Source organism: Ursus arctos, unplaced genomic scaffold, assembly GCF_023065955.2.
Source record: "Ursus arctos isolate Adak ecotype North America unplaced genomic scaffold, UrsArc2.0 scaffold_8, whole genome shotgun sequence".
Lineage (NCBI taxonomy): Eukaryota > Metazoa > Chordata > Mammalia > Carnivora > Ursidae > Ursus > Ursus arctos.
In genome coordinates, this window is record NW_026623100.1 from 57,027,207 (window position 1) to 57,041,985 (window position 14,779).

General features: G+C 47.2%; 1 protein-coding gene across 2 annotated transcripts in view; it reads right to left on the reverse strand.

Moving 5' to 3' along the window:
• The window catches only part of VIT (vitrin), a 98,894-nt gene that overhangs the window by 34,743 nt on the left and 49,372 nt on the right, over window positions 1–14,779 (reverse strand). Inside the window, exons 6-8 of one of the 2 annotated variants that reach the window (XM_026478870.4) lie at window positions 10,753–10,830; window positions 5,134–5,325; window positions 179–235 (exon numbers count right to left, since the gene is read on the reverse strand). In XM_026478870.4, the coding sequence (XP_026334655.2) occupies window positions 179–235; window positions 5,134–5,325; window positions 10,753–10,830 (327 nt within the window). The remainder of the gene's footprint in view (window positions 1–178; window positions 236–5,133; window positions 5,326–10,752; window positions 10,831–14,779) is intronic. The other variant, XM_026478878.4, reaches the window with a different exon arrangement.

A 14,779-nucleotide genomic window follows, 5' to 3' on the forward strand; every position in this document is an offset into this window, starting at 1 on the left:
TGCCTTCCTTTCAAGTTTCATTACAAGTGGGGCCCTTGAGCAGTATCTTCTGTTGGTATCAGGGGTTTCAGGCTCTCTGTGCAAATCTAAATCAAGTGGCAAGAGTCTGGGCAGACGAACCCCATAGAAACACGCACGACTTCCATGAGGAGCTGGAAAGGTGAGTTCAGGTCCTTACCTGGGTTGGCGCGGGGGCCGTTGTGGCCGCTTGCGTAGGAGCCGGTGGACCAGAGATCTGTAACAACATTGCACTGGTCAGAGCATGCATTTTAATCTGGTCTCATTCTTTCCATGATCCAACCTAGCAAGACATTACCAACCAAGGTCAGAACTAAGGTAAAGCTTTGTCCTTGGGCCGTCTGAACCTGCCCCAAGGAGGCCCTGAAATGGAAAAAGAAAGGGGGTGGTGGTGGGGATTTAACTCAAAATACTGACTGCAAATTCCAGGTAATAATAACCCTTGTATTTCACAATGGTCAAAGTATCTTTTGCTAAGGGGCCATATTTTTTAACACGTCATTATTCTTACAATAATTCTCCTCAACTGTGCCACTTTGTGAGGAGGCTAAAGTAATCCTTCAGTACCAATGTCATTAGCATTTCACAATTTGCCCAAACGGCGTTAACATGGTATTGATGATGCAAATAGCATTAGCTTTCAGTCATTTTAAAGGTACACAGTGGGTTATCCTTAATTACGTTGTGAGGAAATCAAATACACTTCAGCATTCATTATTTATCGGGCAATTTCTCTGAAGCAAGGCTTTATAAGAGAGGAGAGGGAGGGGGGATTTTATAAAGAGAGATGCAAAGTCCGTTTTGTGGGACAGGGAACCATGTGAAAATGAACCGAGAGAAAGAACCAAATTTCACGGAGGGGAAGAGATGGAAGGTCATGGAACAAAATCTGTTCCTCAGAAAATTGAATCTATTCACAGTTCTCCCTTTGACTTTGCTCCAATTATTTGAAGACAAACTCAAAATAGCTTTGTTTTCTCTCTAATTGTGAAGAGAACCTGTGCTCACTGTAAAAATTCATACCGTGTATGGTAAGAGCTCGCCCGCAATCCCTGTATCCTGCAGTTACTGGTACGCAACCATGGCGTGAAGTGTTGTGTCCCTTTCTCTAGGCACACGTTCTCACGTACAACAGACAAGTACCAGAATGAGATCAGGACCCGTGCTGTTTTGTAGGCTCCTTCTTTGGCTTAACAATGTGTCACGGGCCAATCTCATGTCAGTAAATGGACATATTCACCAAAATGTTAATAGCTGTGTGGTAGTTGCTTTAACCATTCTGATGGTGGACAATCAACCTGCTTATCATTATTTTTCTATTAGGAACAACGTCTGTGTCCAGGCTCCTTCTCACCCTCAGATGATAATTACCTTGGGATATCCTCCTGTAAGTGCAAATTCTGGGTCGTTTCTCCACACGCTTGACCAAACCATGTACCGTCCGTCTCTCATGTGAATGGGTGAAAAATGACATGGTGTTGCTTAATTTGCATCGATATGATTCCTGGTGAGGTTGAACAACTTTTGTTACATGTATTGGTCGCTTATAGTTCTTCCACTGTGGCTTGCCTGGTCGTGACCTTCCTCCATTTTTCTATGGGAAGGTTCCTCTTTTTCTTACTATTTGTAAGATTGGATTTTAAGAAAAAAGTTCTCCAGATACCTTAAAAAAGATAAACTTTCAGAGAGGAGATAAGTGTTGGTGAGAAGGGAAATTGCGTGTGGAGGGGATGGGCAGTTAGGGGAGCAGGTCTCCTTCCTCCTGCCTGGAAAGGTGAATGCCCGCAGCCATCAGCATGCCTCGCCACTAGGCGGCGCTCTGCTCCCCGCCTTGGTCTGCCCCTTCTTTGTGGACAGATGTGACCAGTTAGGTCTCCTGAGGCAACCGTGGCACTTCTTTAAAGGAACCTGACTAGGAAAATAATGCCCAGCAAAGCCACCCCACCCTTGGAAGCCTGTGGTAGATTTAGCTGACCTTGCAGCAGGCCTTTTCCAGAACTCTTTCTTCAGCGTATCTGTGGATCTGGTTCTACAGGCAATCCCCTCTAGCCCTGGGATGTGGCTCCGCAGGTGCCTGGCTCCCGTGAGTGCCTGTGTAGTCCTTGGTGTCTCCCGTGGCGAGCAGCACAGCCTCGCTTCTGTCCCTCTGAGAGGTCTCTATTGCTCTGGCTCTTGACTCCCCGGCCTTGACTTGTTCCTTGCTATCTTGTTAGGTTTGCCCATTCATGGGTCAGTTAAGGGGTGTCCAGCCCCATCTTCTTTGTTCTTCCACCTCTATCAGCAACTCGTCATGGGCTGGAAGAGCCCCTGTCTTTTCCTGCTACGACGTTTCCACTTTCCACTAGACTCCAAGTTCCCATGTTCTGTGTGAGCGGCACTCTGTCTCACTGTAGAGCAACGAGGGCTCATAGACCCCAAAGGCAGACTGTTCCTGTTCTGGCTACAGACTTCTAGGTGTCTAGAGCTGAAGTGACCCATTGTAAGGATCTTGATAGGATGTGTTCCCAGGTGTTGCCCAAGATCCCAGAACAGGGCCTGACACATCATCAGTACTCAATAAACATTAGTTGATTAAATAAATACATTAGATTTTCCTTGGCCACTCCATCCACAACCAACTTCTAGAATCTTTTGACTCTTCACATATAAAAGAGAAGAAAAAGCCTTTAATAAATGCAGTAACAACAACTCACTTGTCTATCAGCAGAAGAGCTGCTCTGTTACAGTTGGCAGAACATTCTCAATTCATTTGAAGAAGAAAAGGGATTACATGTGTACTAAACATTATTTAATATAGTTGGGCTAAAATATCACAGCAAATATCTATAGCCATACATTAATATAGGCATTCACGAAAGTAGACGGGCGATTACCTGGGGCTGGGGAGGGAGGGATTAGTTCATGGGCACAGGGTTTCTTTTTGGGGTGACGAAAGTGTTCTAGAGTCTGTCATGGGGATGGTTGCACAACTTTGTGACTATGCTAAGAACCACGGAATCGCACACTTTAAATGGGTGAATTGTATGCTATGTGGAAAGTGTCTCAATTACCTGTTATTAACAAAAAGACATGGGCTTTCAAACACCCATTTTCACTTCTCTTCGTTCCTACAGAAAATCCTTTGAGTAGGCAATATAATTTTTTCACGCCCTCTGTCCCCCCTGCCTCCCCAGTTTGGCCCCTTTCCTGGCAGCTACGGTGGATACGAGCCGGAGCGCTCGCTCCGAGTGTTTGCCTGGCAGTCTGTGGGGCGGCCTGGGCGCGGGCGCTGGCCGGGGTTGAAGAGGGAGGCCGAGGGGCGGGGAGGCTGCCGGCCAACGGCCCTGTGCCCCGGCCAGGAATAATGAGGCCCTGCCAGGCTCGGAGCCACAACCTGAGGTGGTCGAGGTTTCTACAAGCACAGGCCCAACGTGTCCCAGGATTTCCAGGCTCCCAGTGCAGCCAAATAAACGTGCCACAGGTTTAATTTTTTGTGTTATATAAAGATCAACCTCCTCCCAGGAGGCCCAGGAGCAAACAACTTGCTCAAGTACTCCGACGTCTTTGAGAGAATCAAGGGCTCTACAAGTCAAGAAAGAGGAAGACTCTTGGCCGTGGGACTCCCCCACCCAGCATCCTTCCTTCCTGCTTAGCTGTTTCTCTCGCTGGCAGGCCTCGAGCGCCTGTGCTCCGGTCGGCCGCGGTTCCACGGGAACGGGATGCGGGGTAGTCCTTTGCAGTCCAGACAGTATTTTTATGGTATTTTTATTTGGGGACTTTATATCGTAGTTTCTTCCATGGGTCATTGAACGGGCTGATAACACTCCTCGATTTGTAGTCATTAGGAACATTGAATAAAATGGGGCGCGGGGAGCCTGGCACGGGGAAGCCTGGGCCCTCCGTTGTTGTTACTCATCACAGCGGGAGCTGGAGGTGCCTAACACCCCTGCTTCTGTGACGGCCTCATTCGTGCCTGGGGTGCTCCTGGATGGCAGGGGTGCCTCCTGCAGGGCAGTCACGGGAGAACCCGGCTGCTGGGGCTTCTGCTTTTCAGCTGTGGGAGCTGAGCCAGCTTGCTCCCGGCCCTACGCCCCGGGATCCTCAGCAGGACAAGGGATTAGCCAAAGTGGAAGTCTTCCATCTCCCACAGAGGGCTGGTACGAGGATTCCCTAGGCGAGTGTTTGGAAGGTGCTTCGAAGGGTGTCTAGTGCCTTGCAAGTGCTGGTATTATTTGTTAGAGAAAAGGATGACTAGATGGCTGGGCTCTAATATGGGAGGGGGAAGGGCCATGCTGTGTGGCGGAAATGTCTGGAAGCTGGAGGTGACGCTGAAGAGAACAAGACCCGGGCACTTCCTCCTGGAAGGAAAAAATGGCCCCAGGTGGGAAATATTTAGAAAGGCCTGCTGAGAGAGTAGTGTCACTCCTGCTGCGGAATTTTCCAGACTCTTGCCAGGAGACGTTTAGAAGTGAGAGGGGTGCTTCTCAGTTTAAGGCGCTGGCATATAAGCCTGTGTAGAAACCAGAGATGCTGTTCTCAGATGAGCTCTTAAGGTCCTGTTTGATGTGATACCGAGATCAAGTTCATAAAATGGACTTTGGTAAAACCTAAAACATGATTTAAGAGATGGATGCCTAAAAAGCGATCAGAAAAGGAATAGAAAGGTTGCTATCTGCTTTTCCCTATAGGAGTTTTGTTTTGTTTTGTTTGCTTCTAATATTTGAAGACTTGTGGGAGTACACAGTGTGCCACTTAAAACCCACCAGTGTTTACACTGACACCTGCTATTCCTTCAGCGGGGCTTTTGGAGAAATGAGGATTTTGCGATAGGAAACTTTTGCGGAACATCCTACCTTCCCCAGTATGACAACAGCAGTCCCACTCTCGAATCTTCAGCCCTTTCTACATGGTTTGCTTAGCTCATAGCTTGGTCCTGAAGTATCATTAGGCTCAAGTCTACCCTTTGAGTCTAAGGACACAACCATGTACTCCTGGCCCAGGTCTCAGCACGACCCCTCACCCAGCTCAAAAGGCAGGAGATGGGCACCCCACACGCGCATTTGGACACAGCCATCACTCCGAAAGCCCAGGCTCCTCCTTTGCTAGCACGTGACAACACAGAGTCTGCCTACTGACCGAGCTCCCAGCTCCTGTGGCCCACGGGCTGTGGTCTGAGGCTGCTGGTGGTGGAACCTGTGGACGGGGACGGCTTTGGCAGGCTGGTGAGGGTGACTTCCGTGGCCGTGGCTCCTGTTAGCTGCAGCGGGGTGACCGGCTGTGCAGTTGTTCCTGGGACTGGTGGCTTCTGATAGGCTTTTGTGGGCTCGCCTGTAAAAGAGACGAAATGATACTGGGGCCTACAAAATCACTGGTAGGCTCTTGAGGACAGAAACAAAATAACTGTTTATTGAATGCTAGCTTTGAGCAAAGATCTGTGCTAGCTGCTGTGGAGGATAAAATCCCCCTGTGGGTCTGGAAGGAATGCACAACCTGGATGGAGCAATGAGCCAATAAACAAACCCAACACTAAATAATAATAAAATATTTAAGCAACTGGTTAAATACTACAGCAACATAGAGAAGGTAGAACTCAATTGACTGCGAAATTAATTTGCCAGACACCAGAAGCAATGATTCACGAACTTTCTTTTTCTTTCTTTCTTCCTCTCCTCCTTCCTTCTATCCCTCCTTCCTCCCTCTTCCTTCCTTCCCTTCCCTCCTTCCCTCTTTCCTTCCTAACCTTCCTTCCTTCCCTTCCTTCCCTTCTTAACCTTCCTTTCCTTTTCCTTTTCCTTCCTTCCTTCCTTCCTTCCTTCCTTCCTTCCTTCCTTCCTTCCTTCCGTGTCAGCGTTCACCTAGGGATGGAAGGAGCTTTGGGGGCTTTCACTGGGACTGACTCTTAGAAAATGCATTCTGATGTTCTAGCTCAGATTGGTTCATGGCTAGTCAACTAACTCTCCTGGGCCCCCGTTTTCTCATCTGTAAAATGGGGTAACAGAAATAATTAGATGGTGAGGATCATCTAGATTCTACTTCTAAATTGGGCTCTTCATTCATGTGTAATGACTTACATTGTTTCCACGACTTTAAACAGGTCTCAATTTATTAGTACTCTGGGTGCCCTGTCAGTTTCTCTAAGGTTCAGGGCAAGGGGACAAGTGGCTGCCCAGTGGGCACTGGCTATTGGATTGACAACCGTGGGTCTGTGCCAGAAGGAGACACAGACAGCCCCCAAACTGCACAGCACCCCAGCTGGGAGGGAGCAGCAGCCGCCAGTTACGCGGGTCTCCTGAGCCCCTCGGCAGGTGCGCTGGCTTCTATACGCGTACATCCGTAACAGCTTCCTGGGGCTTCGGTAACAAATTGCCACACCCCCCGTGGCTGAAAACAACAAAGATGTATTCTCTCCCAGCTCTGGAGGCCAAAAGTTGGAAATCAGTGTCACTGGGCTGAACTCCCTGGGAGGCTCGAGGGCAGAATCGGCTTTGTCCACCCGGCAGTGTCCCGCGGCTGCTGGCGTTCCCTGGCTTGTGGCCACCCCCCTCCAGGGTTCAGGGCCGACAGCCTCTGGTTTCTCTCTGCTCCATATTCACTGACCTTCTCCTCCATGAGTACCAGACCTCCCTCTGCCCCCCACCACCCCAAATGATTCAGGATAACCTCCCCATCTAGAGGTCCTTAATCCCATCCGCAAAGCCCCCCTCCCTCCTCCTGTTTTTGTTTTGCCGGATATGGAAGAATCTATAGATTCCAGAGACTAGGACAGGGGTATCTTTGGTGGGGGGACATTTCTCAGCTTACCCACAGCATCCTAGCCCTGGCTTTTAACTCTGCCTCGGGCTGAGGCCTCTCTGGTGCACAGAACAGCAGCCGAGAGGCTCGCATCTGAGATGAGAAGGCACCGAACGTTTCCTGTGAACCATCCAACTTCCCGTTTGACACCAAACAGCAACGTACGGTGCTGGGAAAACGGTGTCAGCCCCATGGCCTTGGACCAGCCATGCAGACAAATGTGTGACGGGGCATGTAGACCCAACACCCAGCACTCGCGTCTGTGCGTTTGTCACCCTGCCGCCGTCGCCTTCCGCGGGAATCACAGCAGTGACTCGGGAGAGCAGGTCGGCCAGCAGTGTCCCGGGAGTCTGGCCCTTCAGTCTGCGCTTGTAGGCACTGGGCCATCGGGGCAGGAGACAGATCTCTCATTCACCCTGTTGTTGCTAACAGTGGGTCACCTTTAAATCTGCCTGTAGACTGGGCCAGGCAAATTGCTAAAGAGCTGGCAGTGGCCTTGGGGCTTCAGCCAGTCTTCACGCCATCCTTGGGCAAAACCGAACCTGTGTGATTTATGACATTTCCGTGGCTTCAAAGGAATTGAGCATTCACAACAAGTCCTAGGGAAGTTTCTAATTTCTCCAAAGTAGTCTTCTGTCTCCCCCTCCGATAAACGCTCCATAGCATTTGTGCCTCGGCAGGGGGATGCCGGCCCAGATTGGATCTACTTCATACAGGGAAAAGCCATTTAATAGAACGACTTCTATATTTTATGAAATAGGATAAAATTACTAATTTGGAAAGAAATATATAAAACCTATAGTACATTTTACTTGCAAATTATTAATTAAACCACAATTAAATTAAAAATAAAACTTCTAGCAATAATGAACATTTTTGCCAGCTTACACTTAATAGATATTGAAGCTATGAATTATCTTTTTCTCACACTATTGGATAATTCTGAGGTTTCTAAATACCCTGGTCTTCCTTTTCTAATACTGATTGCTGGAGAACAGATTAAATATCCTGATGGCAGCCATTTGTGTTACTTGCTTAAAACACAGATACTTTCAAGCATGTCATCAATTCAACAAATAGGTCCATCTCTGGTTTTCCATGGTCTCCCATGGGCTGTTGTTTCTGCTTGCTCCGCCACTCGGAACAGAACTGTCTTTAAGAGGAAGATAGAGAAAGAGCTCTACCCCAATTGCTCCCAATTACTGAACGTAATGCCAGATGGGACCCAAAGTGAATTCTTCATAGCACCTGGTTCCTTTTGATTATTTGAAATGAAACCAGTAAAATAGTTTCTCCATATAATCTCAGATATATGGAAGTTTCATGGAAATCTTTTCAAAGATTTTCATGGGAAAACATATCAAAACTTCCTTTAGGCTCTTAACATATTACCCTTTGGATGAGGTCATGAACAGTTTTTTGGTTTTTTTTTTAAGATTCTATTTATTTATATGAGAGAAACAGAGTGAAAGAGAGAGCATAAGCAGGGGCAGAGGGACAGGGAGAAGCAGACTCCCCACAGAGCAGGGAGCCCAATGTGGGAGTCAATCCCAGGACTCTGGGATCACGACCTAAGCCAAAGGCAGACACTTCACCAGCTGAGCCACCCAGGCGCCCTGAAGTCATGAACAGTTCTAGACAACTACCTTCTCAGCAGCGATAGGAGGTCCTCAGAGCTCCCTACACTTGGTTCATTATTAGATCATAGAAAAGGTGTTAAAATGCAGATCCCAGGGCCCTAATCACTTAGATTTTGACTCACTGGATCTGGGATGGGCCTTGGAAATCTGATTTGAGAACCACCAGGCAATGTTAGACTGGACTCCTGACTTCAGTCTTCACTGGCTTGGCCACTAAAGTTCTTTGAGCCTGGCTTCCTTTGCTGAAAAATGGGGATGGTCAGACCTACCTGGCAGGGCCATTGTCATAATTAGTGATCATGTCAGCTTGGCACATGGTAAGGTATTCGAGCGATGGCAGTAGCTGACATTTATCATCATGTTATGTCACACGTCCCCTTGCCCCAGTGGAAAATAGTACTTTCAGTAGGTGTCAAATGTGAGGCACCATGAAAAAGACATTGAAGCCACTTTAACAGCAACGCCTGGAGGTCAGAGTTATGGGGAGGCTTTGGCTCTTCCCACCACTCACTCCAGGCCGCAGGATTATACGTGAGGGCAGGAAACCTAATACCCATTGAGCGTCTACCATATGCCACGCACTGTGATGGCCTCTTTGTATAAGCATTCACATTCGACAGTAATCACCATCCTGGAAATCAATCCGAGAACTCCCAGTTTTAGGGGAAGGAATGTGTTCTCCAAGAGGTCAAGAAATGTACATAAGGTCTCACAGATAATAGCAGAGCCAGGATTTGGACCCACATTTGTTTGATTCCAAATTCCGTATGTTTTTCCTCAAAAGGGGAACAAAGTGAAAGGCAAGTCACGAATAGCCTCCAGGTTCCTGGATGTGGTTGCCATCAGAGGATGTGCCAAGATCACTCTAGAGTTCTGGTGGAAACTGTCTTATTCTCAAGACAGGGGCAAGGGGTGGCCTTGGTGGGGACAGGCAGCGAGGGCAGGAGGCTCGTAGGAAGTCAAGCGTATTATCATAAACTTCAGCTTGATTTTCCTCCGGGGGGAGGGGCTGGGCCGATGACAAAGGGCGACCAGGAGGAGGTTCTCCCACCGCTCTCTTGCTCAGAAGCCTCTAATGAAGGTTGACTTCCCTTTGTCTTTTACTGTAGTGCCAGCAATGTGCCCTCGCGGGTTTGGTGAGCAGAATTCTACAAACCAACACTTCCCTGTTTTTATTTAGCTCTGAGACTCTAGCCAAGTACAGCTCCCTGCCTGAAGGTCGCGAACTGCCTGGCGACACAGCGTTTCAATCTTAGGAATGGCCATCCTGGGGGGCGGGGGGAGGGGGCTGCACCAGGCAAATCAAGATGCTTTCGATTTTTATTTTTTTAAGGTGCTTTCTATTTTTTTGAGTGACATATTTTCCCGTAGAAGAAGGTGATTATGCTTTGAGAGGGTCATCCTAACCTGATTTACCTGTTCACTCATAGTCTCGGAGGGATTAGGAAGCATTTCATAGGGGCATGCCTGGAGGAACCAGCTGCTGGCCCTCACATCTTCATCGCATCTGCTTCCCCCGCTTTCTGTAGGAATTTTATCATTTCGGTAGCCACAGAGGGGGCCACCCTTTTATGGTTCTCATAGGGATTTTTTTTATTTGAATTGGTGAAAACTTACCCTTTAATGAGACTGTAATTTTAAGGAGTGCTTCCTCCAGAGGCTGGGCGAGACCCTAAGTAGCCCTTTTATGTGTATGTTGGAAAGGGATGTTTATCCCTTCTCTTCGTGTGGGAAATCAAAGTGCCCCCAAAGACATAATAATGCATAGCATAGTTCCTGGTTCAACACAGACACCTAGGAAAAGGTATTTCCTGGCTGGAGGTCCACCTCTGCTGTCTGTGGTTCACATGAAGCTGGGTCGGCACAACCTCGTCAAGAGTGTGCCTTTGGCTTGGGTTATTTCCATGAGCTGCTTTCTGTGAACACAGGCACCACAGCATCCCCTTTGCTTCCCTTCATTTCATACCTAAGCAGAGACAGCATTTCCCCTTTCAGCTGCCAGGGGACATTTCTAGACAGAGTGTCCTGCCATCTTCGAAAGCAACAATACCGTACAATCGAAGGCAACAGTCATTCTGAAGGCAAATGACACAAACAGAGATAATCTTGGAATGTGTAAAAATAAAGCCCCAAGACTAAAGCGTCACCCTTCAGCCTAGCCATCTGATCCCCTTGATTTCTGTGCCCATGTTCTTGGCATCTGCTAAAATATTGCTGGGGTCAGTGGAGCTTGACCATTTAAGATGTTAATTTCTACACTACGTCCTAAAACACGTGTTTCCAAACTCGGAAGATTTAGATGAAATCACACATGAACACTTGCCTGCCTTGGCAGCGGGGCTTTTCGTTGATGAATATGTAAGAGCCGATGGGTAGGTTACACCCTTTTGGGGCTTACCTTCTGCAAAAAAGGAAAAAGAAAGAAAAAAATTATTTATTTCGAGAGCTAGAAGTTTTTAGATGGTTCTGTTCTGGTAAGTTGATTCCCTCCTTCCTATTTATCTCTCTGGAGTTCAATAAATCCGTCAGTCTCCCCCCAGGTGAATTGTTGATTACAATAAGAAAGTCAAGTGATGTTTTGTTTTCCTGTAGAGTCTGTGTTTTATTAATATTAGAAGGAAGCAATAAAATCTCCATGACTCAGAGTTCCCATTAGCAACCCTTGTTCTGCTCACGAAGATGTGACATGTAAGCTAAGGTTTTCATACATGTGGTGTTGAATGTTTAATTAGGTCAGTAGATGAATGTAAAAACACTCCCCACGCTCTCCTTCTGGACGCTCTGGCGCTCTGGTCACAGGCTGGCTGTGCAGAATGGCTCTCTCCCCCTTTCACGGACCCTGTGGGATCCATTTGAATTCCATGGCATTAGAGAAACCTAAAAGTAGGTTTCAAAATAAGCATTTGTCGCCCACCTAGGGAAAGAGTGTTTAGAGGCCAGGTGACAGGAAGGAATGTTAATATGTTATCAGGGAAACAAAGGAGGCATGAAAAAGAAAAACCCATCAGGTGATGGGGGGGCCGATAGGACTGAAAATTGCCTGAGAAGCCTGCTGCCTACAGAGCCTCCCTCACCTGACATTCCACCAGTTTTGCTCCACAATGAGATGGATAGTGTCACTTGGAATCCAGTAGCCTCCCCCCACGAAGGCAGGGCATCAGAGCCGTGTCTGCAGTGTAGAAGATCCTCACGAAGTATTTCTTCAGAGCAGGAATACCTCAATGCTTAGATCCCTGTCACAACTCAGAGGGGTCTCACCTGTTATCTAATATTTACATCTGATAATGAAAGAATTTTAACTCACAGCCTAAGGAAGTAGTTTTATAGGATCGGCTTGGGGAGGAGTTGGGGAGGGGTGTCGTGTGGAGAGCCTGAGGGGGTTTGAGCACGGTTTTGCCAAAAGCCCTCTTGACACAAGGGGTTGCAGAGTCATGAAGCAGATGGAATGACAGGGGTTCAGAAAGGGCCTGGAATCAGGACTAAGAAGCTCTAGGTTTCTGCTTCTATTTGCCATTAACTAACTGCCTCAATCCCTGAGACTCTCATTTTTCTTATTCAGGAAATATGGACAACGATGTGGACCAATTTACTACATTAAGTTGTAGGGATCTAATGAAAAAAAAGTTAAACTCTTTTGGAACTAAATGTTACCAGAGAGATGGGAAGATTCTATGCTGGCATCACCTATAACTATCACTCAAAGTGGTGATGAGGGAAAATGTGGGGCTCACGGAGCTAGTTCACCTCATTAAAGTCCCCCGGGAACAGAGCTTGGCATTTCCAGGTCCCCCACCCTTGCCGGGGCCTCCTCCAAATAACAGTGATTGACGTTAGACCCAAGGAGGGCCCCAGGGCTGTGGGCCTCACTTTATCCACAATGCGCTGCAGAGACATCGTCTCCCTGTTTACTATTCTTCTCGCATCTGAAATCCTCTGGTTCTTTCTGCTTCTATTCAGAAGGAAAAGGAACATGAGCTCAGTTTTCTGAAATGCGGATCAAAGAACAAATGGGCTGTATTAGGAGGTCCCTCTCTGACCTCGTCTATCCCTGGGCTGTCAAAGGATTGTGCTGACCAAACATGCACATCCCAGCCCCGGCTCCCGTCCCCGCCGGCCAAAGTGAATTAACGAAAGGAGCACAGTGATGTGTGACAATTAGAGATAAAAGCCTAGAGAGAGGTCATGGAGGCACCTGAGCCCTCAGAGGAGGATTCAGACCCAGTGCAGCTAAACTTGAGCCTCCAGATAGTGGGGAGCAAGCCTTGGTTTCTGGCCAGTCAACGCCCTTATGCTGCAACGTGCTCTCCCAGTTCACGCATTCAAAAGAGGCCCCTAGCCATTGCAGAAGCACATGCGTTTGTTATAATTGGCAAGAAGAGCTCTGGTTAAATGTCACTAGGTGAAATGAGGGGACACGGAAGTTGAGATTTATAGGGAATAATCTCAGCAGATTGATTTTCATTTACAAAACCCCAAACATCTCTACTCTCTTGTAGTTAATTTTTCTTTTTAAACCTCTGTTGGGATTCTTGAATTGCAGGCTACACACGTAAGATTGAAACACTCTTATTTAGCCAGGAGCGACTTGGTAAACACCTATGTAGAAATTATATTTCTCTCTACACTTGACACATTTGTATCCTAGATATTAGCATTTTCATATGGCCCCTATTCTGAATTCTCACGGTACTGTGATGACTTTCCACGATCTGACATAGAAACCCGTTTAATTTGAACCCTTGGTGTGCAGAATTCCACAGGCTAGAGGAAACAGGGATCGCTCAAGTTGTGAAGAACCCTAAAAGGTCTATTTGTAGTTCTATTAAAACTCTGATCCATGGAGGAGAGTAGGAGCTGGAGCTTGGGACACATAAAGGTACCAGAAAACTACCTAGACTGGAAGACCTACTATAGTATAGAACATTTCTCCCTTCCTTGCTCCAGTTAGTCCTTCTAGATGGGTTCTCTGGAGAGTCATATGGCTCCTAGTCTTGTCGGGATGCCAGGAAGCTTTGTTAGACTCTATTTAAAATCATGTGAAGCCTTTTTGAAGAAAATGGGAGATTCAAGGCCCAGAGTAAGGCTAGTGGAAGACGATGAGGGAACACTGTGTTGTGCTCAGACACCAAGGAGGACATGTCCACAAGAAGCCTGAAGGGCTCCCCCTGGTCAAACTTGGAAAATTTGAGTGCCAAAACAATAATGATGATAATGGATTATAACATCTTTTCAAAAACAATCCATGAGTCCATAGTGGTACTTGAAAAAATAGGTGTGGAGGGGGGAAACACCCCTCTTCTTTATGTAAGACTACTTGCTAATGAATGTGGAAGGAATGACAGAATTAGAACAATCATAATTTTTCAATTTCTAGTGTAATTCTTGCTACGGCGAGGATCACCAATGGATGTTAAAACCCTTAGGTGAGGGGCGCCTGGGTGGCACAGTGGTTAAGCGTCTGCCTTCGGCTCAGGGCGTGATCCCGGCGTTCTGGGATCGAGCCCCACATCAGGCTCCTCTGCTATGAGCCTGCTTCTTCCTCTCCCACTCCCCCTGCCTGTGTTCTCTCTCTCGCTGGCTGTCTCTCTCTCTGTCAAATAAATAAATAAAATCTTTAAAAAAAAAACAAACCCTTAGGTGAATTTGCTGGGGAGTGAGCTACTCATGCTGCTATCTTTACCGTGGAGAGATACCGTAAAGTATCCAAGCAGTCAAGCGCAGCATCACCACAACTGGCCGAACTGACGTTATCGCGCCTTCGGAGACGGTCACCGTGACACGGCACAACGGATGTGCTATGATACCACCTAGGTAGTGACCTTGGCAAAATATTTAACCTGAATCCACTCATGAGGAAATAGTCGGACAGGTCTGTGGTCCATCCAGATTGTGAGACACAACACTAGACAACTGGCTGGGACTTCGAAAATGTCGTTGCCATTCACGACCAAAAAAGGTAGTGTGGTGGTAGCTAGTTCTAGGTTAGAAGAGAGTAAATAGATGTGACAACTAAATGCAGTGGATGATTTTTATTAGATTGTGGATCTGGAAGGAAGGAAGGAAGGAAGGAAGGAAGGAAGGAAGGAAGGAAGGAAGGAAGGAAGGAAGAAGGAGGCAGGGAGGAAGGAAGGAAGGGAGAGAGGGGTGGGAAGGAGAGAGGAGGAGGAGGAAGAAGAACTTACTATGAAGACTATTTTAGGATAACTGGATACAATCGAAAAAGAATTATTTGTTAGATACTATTGTATCAATGTTGATTTTTTAGGTGCGGTATTGGTATTGTGGTTATTTAGGAAAATGTTCTCGTGTTTACCAGGTGTGTGCTGAAGTGTTGAGGGATGAAGTGTGAT